Source organism: Perca flavescens, chromosome 1 (assembly GCF_004354835.1).
Source record: "Perca flavescens isolate YP-PL-M2 chromosome 1, PFLA_1.0, whole genome shotgun sequence".
Classification (NCBI taxonomy): Eukaryota; Metazoa; Chordata; class Actinopteri; order Perciformes; family Percidae; genus Perca; species Perca flavescens.
The window spans coordinates 25,076,686-25,094,982 of record NC_041331.1 but is presented as its reverse complement, the minus strand read 5'-3'; the positions used below and the strand labels follow the sequence as shown (position 1 = coordinate 25,094,982).

General features: G+C 41.0%; 1 protein-coding gene across 1 annotated transcript; it reads left to right on the top strand.

Moving 5' to 3' along the window:
- Positions 1-3,425: 3,425 nt before the first annotated feature.
- atxn1l (ataxin 1-like) lies at positions 3,426-16,332 on the top strand. The gene is made up of 3 exons (XM_028580122.1): positions 3,426-3,541; positions 6,586-7,772; positions 9,509-16,332. Exons 2-3 carry the CDS (start codon positions 6,708-6,710, stop codon positions 10,952-10,954), a joined length of 2,511 nt encoding a protein of 836 aa, XP_028435923.1. The 5' UTR covers positions 3,426-3,541; positions 6,586-6,707; the 3' UTR covers positions 10,955-16,332.
- The last annotated feature ends 1,965 nt before the right edge of the window (positions 16,333-18,297 follow it).

Genomic DNA, 18,297 nt, shown 5'->3' with positions numbered 1-18,297 from the left:
ACAAAAATTCCTGCTGACGATTATACTCAACGATATATATAAATCCTATGTGCCAAGAGTTTGTCCTAGCAATTTACAGTATTTTTTTTCATTTAAATTTTATTCATTTTAAACATTAACTTTATACAAAAATACGGATGATACAGATGTGATATAATGGGATTCAGTCAATTAAGAGGGAAAAAAAACACCCAACCTAAAAGGCAGCTACAAGGAACCACCCCAGCACCCCAATAATTCTTAAATATAGATGAGCCTACATGCTTATACACATATAATATGCAGAGAGAGATGTAGTAAAGAGGCACCATAAAGTGCATATTCATTTTTGGCCCTAGTCTTTCACAGTATTATAAAAGAGCAACAGGTTTGCTACCGTGTTAGACTGACTTCTACAAGAACATGCTAGTTAACGTAAACACTAGTTAGCCCATATATGTTACTGAAAAGTAGAACACTTATTAAAAATCAAATTAAAAAATTAGGAAAAGAAATTATCCACTCTCTCTGACATAACCTTGCCTTTCGTTGTGTAAACTGGATGCAGTGTTTTTCTGTTGCATTTGTTTTCGGGTTTTGTGTACTTTTCATTTTGCATCGTTCATTTCTATGTTTGCAGCGCGTTTATGTATTTGGTTGTGTTGTGTGTATTTGCAGCACGTTTTGCTAAATGTTTTGTCAAATTAATGAATGTGTTCTCTTAAGTTGCAGGGCGTTTTCCCCTGTCGCCCACCGTACACCTATTGGTGGTGTTTTCAGCTACTTACAAGAAGTCTCTGAGTTAGCTCACTTTTTTTAGGGGTCTTTGTGACCGATCACTCATTTCAAACACCGATCAAAACTGTAAAGAATTCACTTGAGTGACGCCTAATCTAATGACACCTAATGCCGTTTTTTTTCACAGCGTCATACTTCATGTATATATACTTACTATTGAAAGTCTGCACCTTCCAAGCCAGCTACACGTGTATTGTTTTGAATTTAAAACCTTTAATTTCTGAGGACCTCCCCAGTGTTGGCTGAACCATGGATGGAACACAACTTCACATCATGGCAATCAGGCTCAACAAGCTTGCTTATACACTCTACTACACGCTACTGACCCAATTTTAAGTGAAATTGATGTGAAGTGTTTTCTGTTGGTTTGTAAGTGATTTCAAGTCTAACTATGCAAGGTGAATCATTATCTCACTTGAATGAAGAAGACACCTACAGTTGTACAGTACAATGTAGTTTAGAGAAAGTCCCGCACACTGACCATTACGCAAGCAATTGACTGTCTCTAAGCTTCTGATCTGCTATTTTTGATCATATCCTACGCACCTGCCCGACAAAATAGGTGTGCAAAAAAGCTTTCCTACACAGTACAATGTAGTGAAATGTCTCTGCATTTAACCCACCCTAAGCATTAGGAGCAGTGGACAGCCACATAGCAGCACCGGGGAAACTTGTGGTTCAGTGTCTTGCTCAAGGACACTTGAGACATGTGGCCAGAGGAGCCGGGGATCGAACCGCTAATCTTGTGGTTGAAGGACGATCCCATTACCTGAGTGTTTAACACAGGTGCCGAGGGTAAGTATAACATTTAGTTCCTTCTTGTGGTATAAGAACTTCATCCGTAAAATATAGCATTATTGTAGGATGTTAATGTAACCAAATCTTATTTAATAAAACATTAAGTAAAACAAGACCTTAACCTAAATTTAACTTCATAGGCACCGATTTCTGATAAGATTAGGGAGCACCTAAATGTGATGCAAACATAATGTAATGAATTACGTGTGCTTTTCCTGCTATGACACATGAAAAGGGCCTACTGTTCTGCTTAGGGCCCCCAAAGGCCTTGAACCGACCCTGACCTTTTCCAGGTGTTTTTAGTTACTGTATCAACACCTTCCCTTTTGATATTTTTTTTAGTTTTTTTTCCCTTTATTTAGAACAGCTGGAGAGAGACAGGAAATGGGAGAAAGAGAGGGGGGGGAACGACACGCAGTAAAGGGCCCCGAGCCAGACCCGAACCTGGGCCGCTGGCGAGGACTAAGCCTACATGGGGCGCGAGAGTCCGCCCCAACACCTGCCCTTTTAACCATATGGTCAGAAGCTTTTTGTTTGTCAAAGATCTCACCATGTGACTGCATGTCAATTGTTCTTGGCAATTTGATTAATTTTCTCCACTCAAGTACAAGCAAAATCTACTTTTAAGACTTTATTATTTTAGCTTATGTTGTACTCACATGGTGCACATTCCTAAAGAAAGTTTGTTTGATCACACTACCACAGAGAAATCGACACGCTTGAAGCCAGGTAATGTTAATTCAGCATTGGAATGCTGTAGCCTATAGAAATTGTGGTCAATATGTGGGCTAATAGCAGCAAAAGTCCCCCTAGTGAAGCTGTGGTTCACATAACTGACACATTACACCTAGAGAGAATTAGAGTTATCTTGAAACTGAATTTATAATTTAAAAAAAATACACATGGCCCCGATTTATTTCTTTTCTTGAACACAAATTGAACATAAACCCAAAAGTAACAAAGTGGGTGGGTGAATGGGTTGTTTGACGTTACATATCCTCTTCTTTCTTCTTTTTTGGGAAATAAGCCTAGTGAAAAAATTGAAGCAGTTTCCTATTCTGTCAGTTTATTTTGCATTAATGCTTCTAATAAAAATATTTGAAACAGAAATTGGGGTCGATATGGGCTCCCTACGTTAATCCAGCCAAAGTTTTGTGTGTCTAAAGTGACCTGTCATGTCTGTAGTCAGCTTTTTACTGCAACTAAAGATGTCAGAACGAATTAAATGGTTATGTACAAAAAGGCTACAAACATGAAATGCTAAGTCAATCTGCAGGGGATACGATTTTATCGTAATTAAAAAGATAACACCAGGAGGTTTTCAGAAATATTTTTTTTTGTGTGTGTTTTTTCAAGCAAATTTACAGAAGAAGGCTAAATATGCAGCTGTATGAACCACGTCATATAATCCCTTTAGTGCACACGGCTCCAGCTTCCCCTACTGTACAACATTTCAGAATGTACATTTTATGCATTTAAACAAACTCCATGTTTTTTTTTTTTCTAATTTTGTTTTACTGTTATTTTTATAGGCTACTATCTTTCTGCCAGAAATGTCCTGAGAGTTTCTGTTAAAAATGGCATCGAGAGTGTGATATCCGATCAATGCTGCGATGATGTGTTGATAAGAAATCCGTATTATTTGTGTTTAGTTGAATGTAGGTTGGACAAAAAAGTAAAGCGTAACCGTATTTTGCTGATATACATCTTGGTGTACGTGCCGTTCTTATTATACATCCATGGTACGTGCAAGGATGTATTAAGAGAACGGATCCGTGGGGGACATTTGTGCATCATGCATGAAAAAAACAAACAGGAAATTGAATAAACGTCGTGACGTCATTGGTGAGCGCCTCTGCTGGCCTTCGAAATGGGCTCGACTCCTTAGCCTTGATTTCTTCAATTGTCCCTCCGCATATCAACTTTTTTTTAATTAAGAAACGCCTGTTCGCGATGACATTTGGAGGTAAGTCCACAAAGCAGAGCTATCTTTGATAGACGCATTTCTGCGCATTTCCAAGTTGTTTGTAAGCAGATGTGAGACGAGCAGGACTTGAGTCAGTACATGTAGCTAGCTAACTGTGTTAGCCGTTTGGCTAACTAGCCGGAACCTCTGGGCTGGTGCCCAGTGATAAATTATAGTGATAATTAAATTGCCGCATAAACCATTATCTCTCATTTGAATTCCCCATCTACGTTTAGTGTTAATATGTGAAGTGTCATGCTGTCACTTTCCTGTGTTTACGGGAAAATGATCACTCCAAGTTGCGAGCTAACTTTAGCCAAGTCAGCCACTAAGCTATCTAGCTAGCTAACGGTAAACACTTTTTTTAAACACATTTTACAGTATATGGGTTACTCTGAAGTGAAGTGTAGTGTCAACTGGAAGAAAACTCTGACTTATAACTACATTTATAAAGCAGAGAGTTCATACCTAGTACTATTCAGGGGGTTGTTTCAGGAAGCAGCTTTACTGACTTTTCTGGACAACCGTGCTTAGTGAAACCAGGAACCCACTCGAGTCGGTATCATGGACTGAGAGGCACATTTCAACAACAGGGTAGTTTTTAAAGTGATTTAGATAAAAACATGAAATGGCAATTAAAAAAAAAAACATAGAAAATAAAAACAAGCTAAATAAAATAGGACAGGTATAAAATACAAGAGCCAAGTTACAGTGCAGTGTAAGAAATGAAGAAAAAAAATGGCTGCGTCAAATAAGTCCTCAGTCTGGATTTAAAGGAACTGAGTTGCAGCGGACCTGCAGTTTTCTGGGAGTTTTTTTCAGATATGTGGTGCATGAAAACCAGATGACCTGAGAGGTCTGGATGGTTCATAATCTAGCAGAAGATCAAAAATACATTTTGGCCCTAAGCCATTCAGTGCTTTATAAACCAAAGAGAGATACTAGATACTTTAATTGTGACTGTACTGTACAATGATATGTTGTTTGGAGCAAGCCTGTAGATGTCTAATTAAGGATAAAAACGGTCAAAATAGAAAATATAACAAAATAAAAGCTGTGCCGACACAGAATAAAATGTCCAGTACTGGAAGCAACTGGAGCCAGTAATGCAGCATGTTTTGATTTGATTTTGATTGTTCCAAGTTTAATTTATGATAAATAAGCAAACCTGCTTCTTGAAACGTGTCCAATAAATTACCTTAAGATTAATCTATGTTTCTATTTACTTCTGTTGGATGAAGTGGCACCACAACCTTAACTCTTTGTCGTTGAAAAAAGAAAGGTTGACAGGACTTAGTAGATCAGTCGCAGTTGTACTGCATCATGTTTTTTCATTTTTATTAAAATTAATGTTATGCAAAACCAAGAAGTAATGGTGTCAGTGGTCAGACATGATTTTGCTAGATGGTTGTAGGGTGCTATTGCAGTGGATGTGTGGATCTACATACTCTGTGTGAGTTCAGTGTAACTAATATGCAGTTTACTTGTACCTACTACTTTCTTGGGTGTACATTTTTTACTAGAATTTCATGATTAACCACATCTTAGCTTTTTACATTGCATAAGGAAAAGCAGACATGCACATTGGGGTCTTATGAAGCATGCTGCCCATGGTGTTTAAACCTCCGGTGGGCATGTCATTTAAACTCATGCTCTCCAATTTAAGACTTTCAAGTTAAAACTCCAGAAATTAAATTAAATCTTAGTTAAGACTTTAAAGTTTTCGAATACACCAAATAGGCCTATGTCTGAATTTTAAATTTGATAGAATAGAAAAATAAGAGTTGGTCAAACTCCTAAATAATGATACTGTCAGTGTGAAATAAGGTTTTTCCAACCTCCCAAATAAAAAGAAACTACTGGATTTAAAGGAGTCAAGGTATGTGAATGATGGGTAGGAATCACAGGTCTGATGGCTGACTCATATGATACTATGACAAAATGTTGCCCTTGATTACAATTGAATCACTGCACAGGGAATTCTGCAATATGTGTTATATTGCAAGAATTTTTCCACAATATATATTATTCAGTGTAACTATAGGGAAAACAAAGCAATAAATCACACATTGTCATAACGGTTTAATGGCGTTCTTTCAGTTTGAGAGGCGGCTGTAATGACATGGTGTGTGCTAAAGTGCATGTAGTCAGAGTTTTCACACTTGGCAACATAAACTTCTTGCTGCCTTGAACCTCTCTCAGGGAACCATCAGTCAAATGTCGAACGGCCAAAAAGCAGAACATTTCAGTGTTCAAGTATGTTCTGTAAAGGGACACGGACTAACAAGACAAAATGAGGATCGTTCGAAGTATCTTATATCTCGGGCAGGTGAGGTTTGTATTAGGGCCTGTCTAATGGTTTATTTTCAAAAAAACCTGTAACAACATTCTCCATCAATTTCTGTCTTTACAGTGACAGATAAGTGTAGCGGCACCATTAAAGCTATAGTGCGTAGTTTCTGTCGCCCCCATGAACAATTCTAAGTAATGACAACAACACTGTCGGTGCTTCCACATGATGCAAGCCTTCGGTGATCGTGCACCACCTCCAGGCAGTTGCTAGTTGCGTTTATCTCGTCAAATCAAGGAGGACACGGAGGATAAAAAAAACAAAACATGGATTCTTCAGAAGAGGTAATTAGCTTGTAATTTTTATGTCCTCTTCGTCTCCAAAGCTGAACGCTGTTGTCCTTTCTCAGTGGGGACTTAAAACGCATCACTCAAGCTGCTGTGCGCGAATGTCGCCGGACTGTACCATTTTGTAAACATAGCCATACTGAGAAATACAGAAAGTATTATAGTAGTAGTATTATTGTATCAACTCATTTGGCAATGGCTTGAATGTAACAGACATTTATAACTATGAAATAGTCACGCACTATAGCTTTAATGCTTTCCATCCTGAAACTATTGATCGTATCATTTTATTGTTTTCATCTATCTCGACATATGTATTAATAATTTTGTGATGGGAAAATATGCAACCTAGGGATACAAAATTGAATTGCGCTTAATGATCCTTTGATTTTTGTTCTTTGTTCCAGGAGAATTGGCAGACAAGGTCAGCCAGGTGATTTTACAACTGGTTCCTGTGCGGGCCGACTGGCTCGTAAGTTTCAGTTCCTGTGCAGTACAGTAAAGCCACTCGCTTGGTCAGAGGATTGCAATGAAACAAGCTCAGGAGCGGAACCAGGAGTGCCTGCCTCCTAAGAAGAGGGACCTCCTAGTTAGTAACAGCAGTGGAGCTGGAGGGACGGTAGGAGTTGGAGGAGGTGGTGGTAGTAGTAGTAGTGGTGGTGGTGGCAGTAGTGCTGGTGGTGGTATTGGAGAAGATGAAGTGGTGTCCATCCAGAACTCTGCGGCCAACAGTGACACTCAGGGAGGGACCCCATCTGGAGAGTGGCTGCGCGCTCAGCCAGGGCTTCATTATGGAGTGGATAATTCTGATGGCATACCAGCAGTGCCAGTTGACCAGTACGGTATGCTCTACAAAGTGGCTCTTCCATCTGTTACCTACTCGCCTACTAGTCTTCACCCAGTGTTAAGCCACATCTCTCCAGCCTACACTGTACACTCTCCTCTCCTGCAGCATCCAGGCCTTCCCTATCCTCCTCTTGGGTATGCCCAGATCCCTCATTCCTCTCTCCAGTTTGTTAGTTCCCCTTATGCAGCGGTACCTTACGCTCTAACCCCTGGCTTTGTCCCGGGATCATTAATCTCTCCCTCAGGCACCATTCCTCAGCCCCATGCTGTGTCCCACCTTGTTCCCTATCCATCGGTCATACAGGAAGGTGTTGTTTCCCCACCTCCCCAGGCCCAGGTAGCTGCTCATACCTTTGCCAAAGTTGCAGTATCCAGCGGTGTCCCGCTGATGCTGCCTTCAGAGCAAGCTGCCCAGCAGCACCTTGGTACACTAGGAGTCATGTCCACAACAGAGCTCAGCTCTCGAGGGTTGTCTGTCTTCTATCACCCTCAGGGTGCCAGGGCTGCCTCCAGAGACCCACACAGTGCCCAGCAGGAGAATGAACCAGAGATGAATGGAGGCGATAAAGAGCAGGGAGCTAGGGAGGTTGTACTTGATTCAGCCTACACTGCCAGAAATACACGTCTGCTGCAGGTAGCATCCAACTGTGCAGCCCAGGAATATAGCCAAGACAGAGGCCTGCTGAACCGAAGACTGGAAGAGAGGAGCTCACCTGGCCAGCGCAGCACCCCAGACAGCGACCTGGAGGTAAGGCACACTGATGGCCTCCTAATTTGACTTTTGACTCCTGGTATCTCTATTCCCAAATTCTCATTTTTAGCCGTAAACGGGTGATAGAAACCTATAAATGCAAAACCCTTTTTCTTGGTAAGGGATTAAAAACAACCCAATTAACACAACCAATACACAAGGGGCAGGTAATATATACAATTTGCCTTCACTCTGCTCCTTTTCAATCATGGAATGTTTATAATATTGTTACATATTGCAGCTCATGTTTTGTGAACAATTTTGAAATTTGAGATGGAGAAACCAGATTACTTGTTCATTTATACCCTAACCCCGGATTTCCACTAGATATGTAACTGCTGCGCAACGGCGGCGGAGTCATTAGGTTTCCATTAAAGTCAATGTGTGTATGTCCACTGGCTGCATAACGGCTGCGTTCCGACTCCAGCACAGCTCCGGCGGTCCGCAGACCTCTGGAGCAGATACGCAGAGCTTCTATTTTTGCCGGACGCTGGAGAGCTCCGCAGCAATTCGGCACACGGCAAATGCGGGACAGGAAGTCGAGCAAAGAAGCAAAATAAACATCCGGTTAATTTTCAAAATAAAATGCACCGTGCTCACGGCGGATCATATTTTCCTGCACCTACACCTTGAAAACACAGCACAGAGTAGTTTCCCCTCTACTCCTCTGGATGGAAACTAACTGTTGTTGGTTTTGTGGTTCTATTCTACCTGAATTCTACCTCGTGACTACAGCTGTCAGTCATGGCCGCAGCCGTGCCGCAACAAATCTGGACCTAGTGGGTATTGACGGACGGCAGAGCACGCAGCAGACACTCAGCAGAGCCGGTCCGCAACCGTTACGCATCTAGTGGAAATCCGGAGTTAGTTTATTTTCTTAAACATTTTTCGAGTGTGCACATGTAAATGGAAATACCCCAGATAAGGGAATAAGTATCAATAGATACAAAGAAAATCATCATCATTCAACAATGCAAGCAGCAGCATCACTAAAGGGCAAGTTTTGCAATCCTCATGTTGATTAAGGAATAAAATATCTTTATAGCATTTATAGAGATAGAAATGCTTCAACACAATGAAAAATAAATAAGTAACTATTATCAAATGCATTGTATTAGTGTTTTAATAATCTGAGTTTGTTTTTATAAATTTCAGTGTCTGTGGCAGTATTTGTAAGACTACATTTTACTTGTTAATTTTAGATTTAGCTTCCTTCCTTTGTGTGCTGTGGGTCTGTAGGTAATTGGGCATCACTCATAGCCACAATCACAGCCACAATTGCCACTTAGTGCCAAAGCTATTATCTGTGGTTGCACGGAGAAGCTCATTGAAGCCATCAGTACTTCTTTTGTGATGGTGTGAAGGGAAATGAAGAATCTTGATTCCGAAATAAGTCAAATTGTTTTGTGCTGGCTGGCATGATTAACGGCAAAGTACTTATTTCAATCAACCAAATAGGGAGAAATGCTAACAATACCAAAGCTGATGAGAAGAGTGATGTTAAGGCATATCACGCATCATTAGAAATTGTCCGTTGGAGGCTCAAAGGATGAGATGGTTCAAATGTATTTATTTACTGAGCTACACAGATATTTCATACTTGCGTGCTGTAATTCAGGCTGCTGCTGTGGGAAAACATTGTCTGGTTGGAACGTGTCACATGCCATTTATACATTTTGTGTGTTTCAGCAAAATTCAAAGTTTAACACTTAATTCCTTTAATCAACTTCCAGGTGCAGCATGTGGTTGGTCGTTTTGCTTCCTCTAGCCAAGGTGGAGTGCGGAAAGAGGTGTCCTTTGCTCCCTTGAACCTCTCTCAGGGGGCCCAGAGAACCAGAGATGTCCATGGAGAGTCCGACCGGACTGCATACACGGCCCAGACCGTGAGTTACAATGATCCCAGAGTGTCCAGTCTCCAGCAGCAAACAGGACAACCAGGCCATGCTGTCATGCTTGCCAACGGACAACCAGTTCTTATTCCCTTTGAGTATCACCTGCAGCATCAGCCCCAACCGCCACAGCAACACTACCCAGGACAGGCTAATGATGCCTCAGCCAGCCATGCCTCTACCACCATGGCCTCCCCTAACCCAAGCTTTAAAGCCTCTGACTCTTCAGCCAGAGTGTGCCTCCTTGAAAGGGCGGAGTTGACCACAGCTCAGCAGCAGCTCCCTCAGCAGCCTCCTCACCAGCCTACAGCAGATGTGACTCAGGCATTAGCTTCAAGCCTCGCTCCTGCCTCGACTCCCTCCAACCCGTCACACTTCATGAAGGGAGCCATTATCCAGCTGGCCACTGGGGAACTGAAGCGTGTGGAGGATCTGCAAACTCAGGACTTTGTGCGGAGCGCTGAGGTGAGTGGGGGGCTCAAGATTGACTCCAGCATGGTGGTGGACATCCGTGCCAGCCAGCAAAGACCAGGCCTTGTGTCGCTTCACTTCACTGTGGGGGAGCAGCAGAGCAAAGTGACCATCGATGTGCCCCCGGAGCACCCCTTTTTTGTGTTCGGGCAGGGCTGGTCGTCCTGCAGCCCTGAGCGCACAGCCCAGCTCTACGGCTTGGCCTGCCATCATCTGCAAGTAGGAGACGTGTGTGTGTCCATCACCCTGCAGCAGCAACAGCAGCTTCAGCCACAGCAGCAGAAACAACCACAGCACCATCATTCACAGCAGCAGCAACAACAACAGCAGCAGAACCTGTCCAGGACTTTAAGCAAAACCAACGCTACACCAGGACCTGGTCACCAGCTCATGGGGCCCCCTGCCCCTCAGCAGTCACGGCCTCCGTCTCATTTCAGGCTAGACCGCATCCACAGAGAGAGACAAAGGGATGGGGAAAAAGATGCAGTCGATAAGGAGGAAGCCACACATTTTGGGGTTGCTGGCCACCCTGAGATGCCCATCAGACCAAGTAGGACCTCAGCAGAGCATCCAAGGAGCCAGAGCAGTTACCACTTGCACACAGAGGGCTCTGCTTTTGCAGGGGCAGGGACGGGAGCAATGCAGGCTGCGCTAAGTGCTTCTCAGAGGCGCTGGTCCTCACCTGGCCTCCAAAGATACAGTATGAAGGGAGACGAAGGGCCACGCCCTCAATTAAGCACCTCCGGCCACACAAGGCCCTCTTTCATCCCCCAGGAGGTCAAACTGTCCATTGAGGGGCGCTCTAATGCAGGGAAGTAGCATCACATTTGGTAGCAACTATAGAATAGACTGCCACGAGTAAGAATGAGTCTGACAAGGAGAGAAAGAGGAGAAAAAAAAGAGTGCGAATGTAGCCTCAGAATGTATGAGATTTTGCACACCTAAAATAAACAAAAATACAAGATCTTTGTCTATCTGGTGAGAAGGTTTGGTTTGGTTGTCACTCAGCCAAAGAATACAAGCCTGTGGATTCACAGCCAGCTGAGGTCTGACAGGGACAGCTGAATAGAAAGTATGTAGCGGATGAAATGCCTACTATAGTCCTTGCACACTGCATTTCTCTTCCTCCCTCCCTCCTTTGTCGCCACTTCCTCATACCTATGCTTGGAGGTTACCATCACATTCAGAACACTCTTGCTTCCTTTTTGACCAAACCATCTCTTTGAAAGACCAAGGACTGAAGAAGAATGTGTTTGTAGCACAGTGAAGCTACCACCTCTGCAGGTTCTGATGTATTTAAAAGATCCCAGCCAGTGGTCTTTTATCTCCCCCATTCCTAAGATCCTGTTTCCTTCAAAAGCATTTGCCCAAAAAAGAGTGAAGTCGCTGACATCAGCGGCTCCTGTGGTGATGTTGGCACTTTTGGCGCTAACTGTCGGTGTATTTTACATTATGCTTCTCTGGCAGGAGTCTTCTGCTGTCAGCAGGGATACTCTCTCCCCTCATTCCTTTTCAGGAGGCCGGTCTGCAAAGAATGGAATCCTCTCTCAGGCCAGGTGTGGCACGTCCCACTTGTCTTCAACAATCAAAATAGTGATAAATCAATCAGTGTGTCTGTTCAGCAATTAGTTTCCACAGAAAAAAAATATCTGCTCATGCCCTTTGGTTTAGGCTGAGGGCCCTAACGTGTGTGAGTGTGTTTGCATACATGATTGGAATAATGCTTTGTTCTCTATAACTAGAGATTTCTTGCATTCTAGTATCATCAGTGGGAATATCCATTGCTTTCTGTTTAATTTTTTTGTCCTTTAGAGAATCACTTCATCCTGAGCGACACCCTCCCTCTTCCTCACTATACCTCAGAGCTTTCCTGACCAGACTGGCGACTTTTAATGCAATTTTAAACGATTTAATTAACAGGACGCACTGGCTGGTCATCATAAAAGCTACCTGTGGGAATGAGACATTACCCTCTCACATCAGCGGATGCAGGGCAATTTAGCCTAAAGGCTCTGACACACCAACCTGACGGCTGACCGTCGGCAGAAAAGGCAGTCGGACCAATCAGTCGGCTCCTGTCTCTCAAAAAAGTGCCTCGGAACACTCCAAAGCGACGCCGACTTGAGCGTATGTTCTGCACGTGCGCGAGACATAATACGTCTCCACAATAGCAGGCGGCGCTAATCTGTATTGTCGCCCCAAAAAATTAAAACCGGAAATGACGGAACATCTCTCTAGACCTAGTAAAAACGGAGCCCGCTGTCGTCAGTCATTGTTTTCATCATGTTGATAGTAGTCAAGAAGGATCGTTGTTTTCATTACTCGCTGAACGGAAGAAAATACAATGGCTAGTAATAAGAAGATACTGCCGTTGTCAGCTCTCGGGCTTCTTCTTGTGGAAGAAGCACTGATTCGCTAGTCTAAGGGCTAGCACTCCACCAATCTGATTGGTCATTGAGTCCGACTGCCCACTGGCCGATTCAGCAAGTCAAATTTGCCAAAATGGATGCCGGCGGCTCCTCCGACTGCCGACGGCACGGAACACACCGAACAGACTCGAGTCACTGACCTCGCCAGACTGTCCGATGAGCCGATAATCGGGTTGGTGTGTCAGAGCCTTAAAGCCCCAGAGGAGTGGAATGGCCTTGTTGTTTGCCTTGTAGAGAGAAACCCTGCGTGTGAGCGAGTCAGTGACCAGGTGTTCTCTTTGTCCTTGTTACTTTCTGCTCCGTTACCAAATTAAAGCAATAGTTCTTTTCACAGCATGCGGCTGTACTGCTCTCCCCCAGGAGTCTCTCGTCGTCGGCTGTTTTATATCTCCGAGGTGTGAGATCTTGACCCTCTTTTGACCCTGACCTTTAAAGGTGATGCACTATTTGGGTGTTTATTTCATTGATTCTTCAGTATTTCTACACAAGCGACGCATGATAAATTTCTCAAGAAATCATTGTAGATGTAACCGCGTCTCTTTGATTCTCCATCTCACTGATATTATTTCATCTTTTACTCAAGTGCATCTCCAAGAAAGGCTTGACTCTAATTACGTTATCAAGTCACCTTCTGTTCTTTCTTTTGTTTGACCATGTACGGTCCTTTGCTTTTGTACTAGGATATACTTTATCCAGTGGATCTTTTAATTGTCTTGCACATAGAAAATGTCATTGATTTCACACTGACTGAATCACAGTACAGTAGATGTTGTTTTTTTCTTTTATATGAAGGGAATATGTTTGAAGTGTTATTGTTGTTTTGTGATAAGAGAGAAAAAAATTCGACTTGCATTTTTAACTCTGTTTACAAATTAGCCAAGATGAATGCTGCAGTTTTGTCCTAACAGATTTTCATCCTGGTTACTCAAAATAAAACATCAAAAGGGTGAAATTGAAAATAAGTGCAATTAGACCACACATAAAATCATTCAGAGGTTTCTAATCAGACAACATTCCTTAAGCAGACATTCCCATTGAAACATGTAAATCACACAGCACCAGTTAAAAAAAAAAAAAAAGAAAAATCTTTGGACAAAACATTTGATCACTTTTGAATATTTCATGCATTACCTGTTATATTTTCTTGCGCTCAGACAGGATGATCAGTTTTTCAATTGTTGTGTCCGACTAATGTGCTGGTGCTGTCCCTCAGCCCCAGACACCGTTGTGTGTCTATTTGTCCTTTTCAACTCTCTTAACTTTTCTAGTTCACGGAGTCTACAGCCTGACCCTCTGTCACAGAGTCACCTGAACTGGGCCCAGTAGACTCTCATCCTCTGGTACTGTCATTATGAGCAGCTTTAAAGGATGGTTTAACATTTTTTTTTCAAGTCTGTCTTAAAACAATTCTCACGTGCCCATAAACGGTTATTGGTCGCTGTAATCATTCCTCTTGTCCATCCTGGTCGTATAAAGATTCCCTCCTGATGCTATTCCAGTGTCAAACATTTTGTTCCCCATCCCGTCACATAACTGTAATCACATTAAAAAGGGATCTCTTAACGGCCAGTATGGACAAAAGGACTGCCCTATCTTACAATGTTAATGAAAGTTAAAAAAAAAAAATTCATAATCTATTCCGCTACAAAATGTAATGTGTTCTTCCTTGGCCCATGCTACACCCTTCCACCAAGTTTCATGAAAATCAGGCCAGTAGTTTTTTTTTGCAATTCTGCTGACAAACCGAAATGAGAACATTACCTCCTTGGTGGAGTTTAACTTTTTCAGTGTACATATGGAATTAGTATTGTATTAAGATACTTGAAAAAATGTGAACCTGTCCTTTTAAAATACTTTGCAATCAGAGTTTCAGAAGATAATACTTCTTACCATCAGAAGCTCACCACATGGAGTCTTTTTCACGCTGTAAGCAATATACATAATAACTGAAAACATTTCATGTAGTCTTGGCATTTTCTATGCAGTAAACTCAGTATTGTACTCTTTGTAGTCTTAAGTGCAGCTCTCCGAAGCAGTAGGCGCAGGTTGGGTTGATGCAGTTATTTTCCGCTGATGTCTGGTTCTAGGATCTTTGTCCCCATCTCCCTGTGTATAGCACGCTGCTGACTCACAGATCGGTTAACTTTTATTGTCTTCTCACGATGCCACACGGTCGGAGCCTAATCAGCTGAGATTACTGTCACTCAAATCTCAAAGCGTTTGCCTAGCATTATTTTGGCGCAATTACCAAGCCACTTTGACATTGTATTTTGGGTCACATTGCATTTGATGGGATTTAAATGGTGCAAGCAGTGCCGCCTGTGACTTTACCTCCGGTCGATTCTCACAGCAAGACCATCCTTCGCTGCCCATGAGCCTTTTTGTTTTCCCCCCTCTGCTTTGAGCAGCGCGTTAAGCAGGAGAAGCTCTACTTCTTTTACCAAAATGTCCGATGAATCTCTCACATCACTGGTAGTCTGTTGCTGTAAGTAATTGCACTAAATGCCCTTTTACAATGTTTTGAACTTAAAACTGTTGGTAAATTGAAGAGTTTCAAAATGTAAAGCACACAAAATCACAGGTTGTGTGTTTCTGTAGATAGATGTTTTTTTTTGTGTGTGTAGATAGCTTTGATGGTGCTTGTCAATAATGCCTTAAATTCTGCTTTGTACAATGTGTGAAATTTAAAAAATGGAATAATGAATAATTCTGGTATACTTGGTGTTACCTTTTCAGGCTGTACAAGAGCAAATCAGAAATGTCAAAGCTTTGACACTCTTGTCGTGCTTATGAGCAGAAATTCATATTTCTCAAAGGGTGACAGTCTATTCTCTTTCAGACGGTTCAACCATGAAATCTGCACGTTTGTGTGGTGTTTTTTGTTTTAGTTTTTTTGGTTCATTTTACCGGTTACATTTTTAATACACTCTTTACGCTCATACCTACCTTTTTTGTTTTCCTGTTTTTTTAAATGTGTGGAAGGGAAGTAAATGGAAACTCTTCTTTGCGCACACACATGCACACATCTGTAGTTTTTATTGTTGCACAAGATCAGTAAGTTTTATTTAATTTTTTTTTTTTAAATCCCTAGCATTAATGGATTGTGTTTGGTGTCTTGTGCTGTGCCACAGTTTCTGGTCAACAGAATCTCTGTTTGAATAAATGGAGACAGACGGGCTGCATTAATCAGATAGCTTTCCATTGGTGGTAATGTAATGGTTTATCATGTTTTGTGATGTTGGCAGCGGGGATTTTTACTCCCTATGTGAACTACTTCCTTTTTGGTCCCATATTGAACTGCAAAGGTGAATTTAGGATGATTTTAGTGTTGCTGATGTCCAATTTAATCAGGAGAAACAAGAACGGTTAAAAAGTTTTAAAGAAGTCTGTATTTTCAGATTTGATATTGTACTTTTTCGGCACAAGGTGACTGCTTTTTATGTGACGTGCAACTATCAAAAAACACAAAAACAGCATCTTTTTTCTTTTCTTTTTTTAAATGCCTAAATCTGCAAAATATATGCAATGATGTAAATGTAACATTCAATCCTCAAGTATAATCCAGGTTGTATGAACTTTGTATAGTGAGTTTTAATATCTTATGGCCGTACCAATATGTATTGATCTTTATCAGAAGCCTTACAGTTGTTGACCGAAAGTGCTCCCTTAGATTACCCTACACCTACCTGACTTTAACAAAGCATTAATATCTCTATTTTGTTGCATTTTTATTTGTACCGTTTTTGAATAAAATAAATTTGTACTGTATATTTGTACCTCTCTGTGAACTACTTAGGGCGTTTTTTGTTTTGCGGTTTTAATTCTATGTACTTTAAGGACACAAAGATATTGTATTTTTATTGTTACAGCTAACTTGGAGACTTTGCATTTATCATGTTTGTTAAGTAAACACAATATATATATATATATATAAATATAAACTATTATCCAACTTGTGTAACGTGTTTCTTTAGTTGAATTGATGTATATATTTGTTTTCTTCTCTTTTGTGGCATTTAGAGAGTAAGTGGTGAAAGAAGTTTTGAGATCTTTTACTAAAGTGAAAGTAACAATACCTCAGAGTAAAACACCTTAATTACCAACCCATAATTGGTTTATTATCACTGACTCATTACTAAACAACTTTATGACAAATTTAACTATGGTTTGATAGTTTATGTAATGTATTACTGTATCTTATTTTACAAGTCAATCACAGGTTTTAAATGTCAAATCTTGATCTTTACAGATCTTTTAAAGTACAGCTGGCAAATGCAGTAAATCTATGGAAGCCAATGATAGACATAATTTGAGTCTTCCAAGCAACTGAATATGATGTGAAGTATATAGCAATGAAATATGAATCATCTATATTTAAAGTGATGGGATTTCAAAAACTTGATTTTTGGCTGGAGCCCTTGAAACTGTCTACAAGTAATATCTCTTAAGATAATTATACTATGAGGAACTGCTATACTGTACATTCAGTGGTATTTACATTTCAACTATGTATTTGGTAGTGACTTAATTTCACATTAAGGTATTAAGTCATGTTTCAAACTTGTATTGCTATTATTTGCTTCCCTAAAACCTGCAGTATTGCTATTATTTGCTTCCCTAAAACCTGCAATATTTCTGTATTTATTTTAAATGTAGTTGAGTAGAAGTAAAAAGCTGAAATATCCCATTACAAGTACAAAGGATAACACACCACACTGCCTCTGCATACCTCCAACAAACACAAAGGCCATAGTTCTTAAATATTTTATGTTAAAACTCCAACTACACTTTATTTCATTTTAAGAGATCTGTCACTGTTAAAGAAAGGCATGTGACACAAATGTGTTATTTGTGTGTCTAAAACAAAGGAGGAGAGATGTGAAACTAGACACTACCATTCTAGTAAAGTCAACGTTTATTTCCACATTCTTTACCAGGTTTCAGCATGGTCTGTACATCTGTTAATCCTGTAACAGAGGACGGCATCCTCAAAGTGCCGTCCCATCAGAATGCATTGATATCGCAGCAAGCATGAATGTTCTCATTAGCCATTAAGCTCATTCATTTGGCCTTGTTCAGAGAGATTTGTTTTGTAAACATGGACATTGAGAGAAAATCCTGATAGAATTAATATAGAAAGGCCAACTTTTCTTTTTTTTTTTTTACTTTTTTTTCATTTGATTAAATTATAAAAAAACAGGCAGGCATAAACTAACAGAACACAAGCTCATATAGAACCATTCTAGGACAAGTGCAGTTTCACAACATGCAGTGCTTATCTAATCCATACTGAAAGTGCTGCTCGTTAAAGACCAGCATCACTTCAGAGTTCAGAGTACTTCCTTTGCAATAGTATGTCAGACCACAGACGCCACGGTTTTCTATCACACTGGTCTGCTGTAGGCCAAAGGGGATCACAGCAATTTCAAAAAGCAACCTCTGAGAATACCCAGTATTCATAGTCTGAGAGAAGAGAGAAATAAATGACACCTGAAGCCTCTGTTGAGAACACTGATCTGCCCTCAGTACAGTAGGTCATGAATAGGATGGCAGTGAGACCCTGTTGCTTTCATGTGCTGAACTAGCAAAACACATCTCTGAAGACAAAGTGTCTCTAGAAAAGCCACACAACTGCCCAAGACTGTTGCTATCACATTTAATGATAGATCTATAAATGATTATAATGGACCAGGGTGATGTCTCTAGGCTTTGAGCCCTCTCACTGAGTTAAAT

What these genes read in the sequence shown, in the direction of transcription:
- atxn1l (XM_028580122.1), top strand. Translation starts at nt 6,708, where the DNA reads ATGAAACAAGCTCAGGAGCGGAACCAGGAGTGCCTGCCTCCTAAGAAG. An exon ending in CCCCAGACAGCGACCTGGAG is followed by an intron (nt 7,773 to 9,508) that starts GTAAGGCACACT and finishes ATCAACTTCCAG; the next exon opens with GTGCAGCATGTGGTTGGTCG.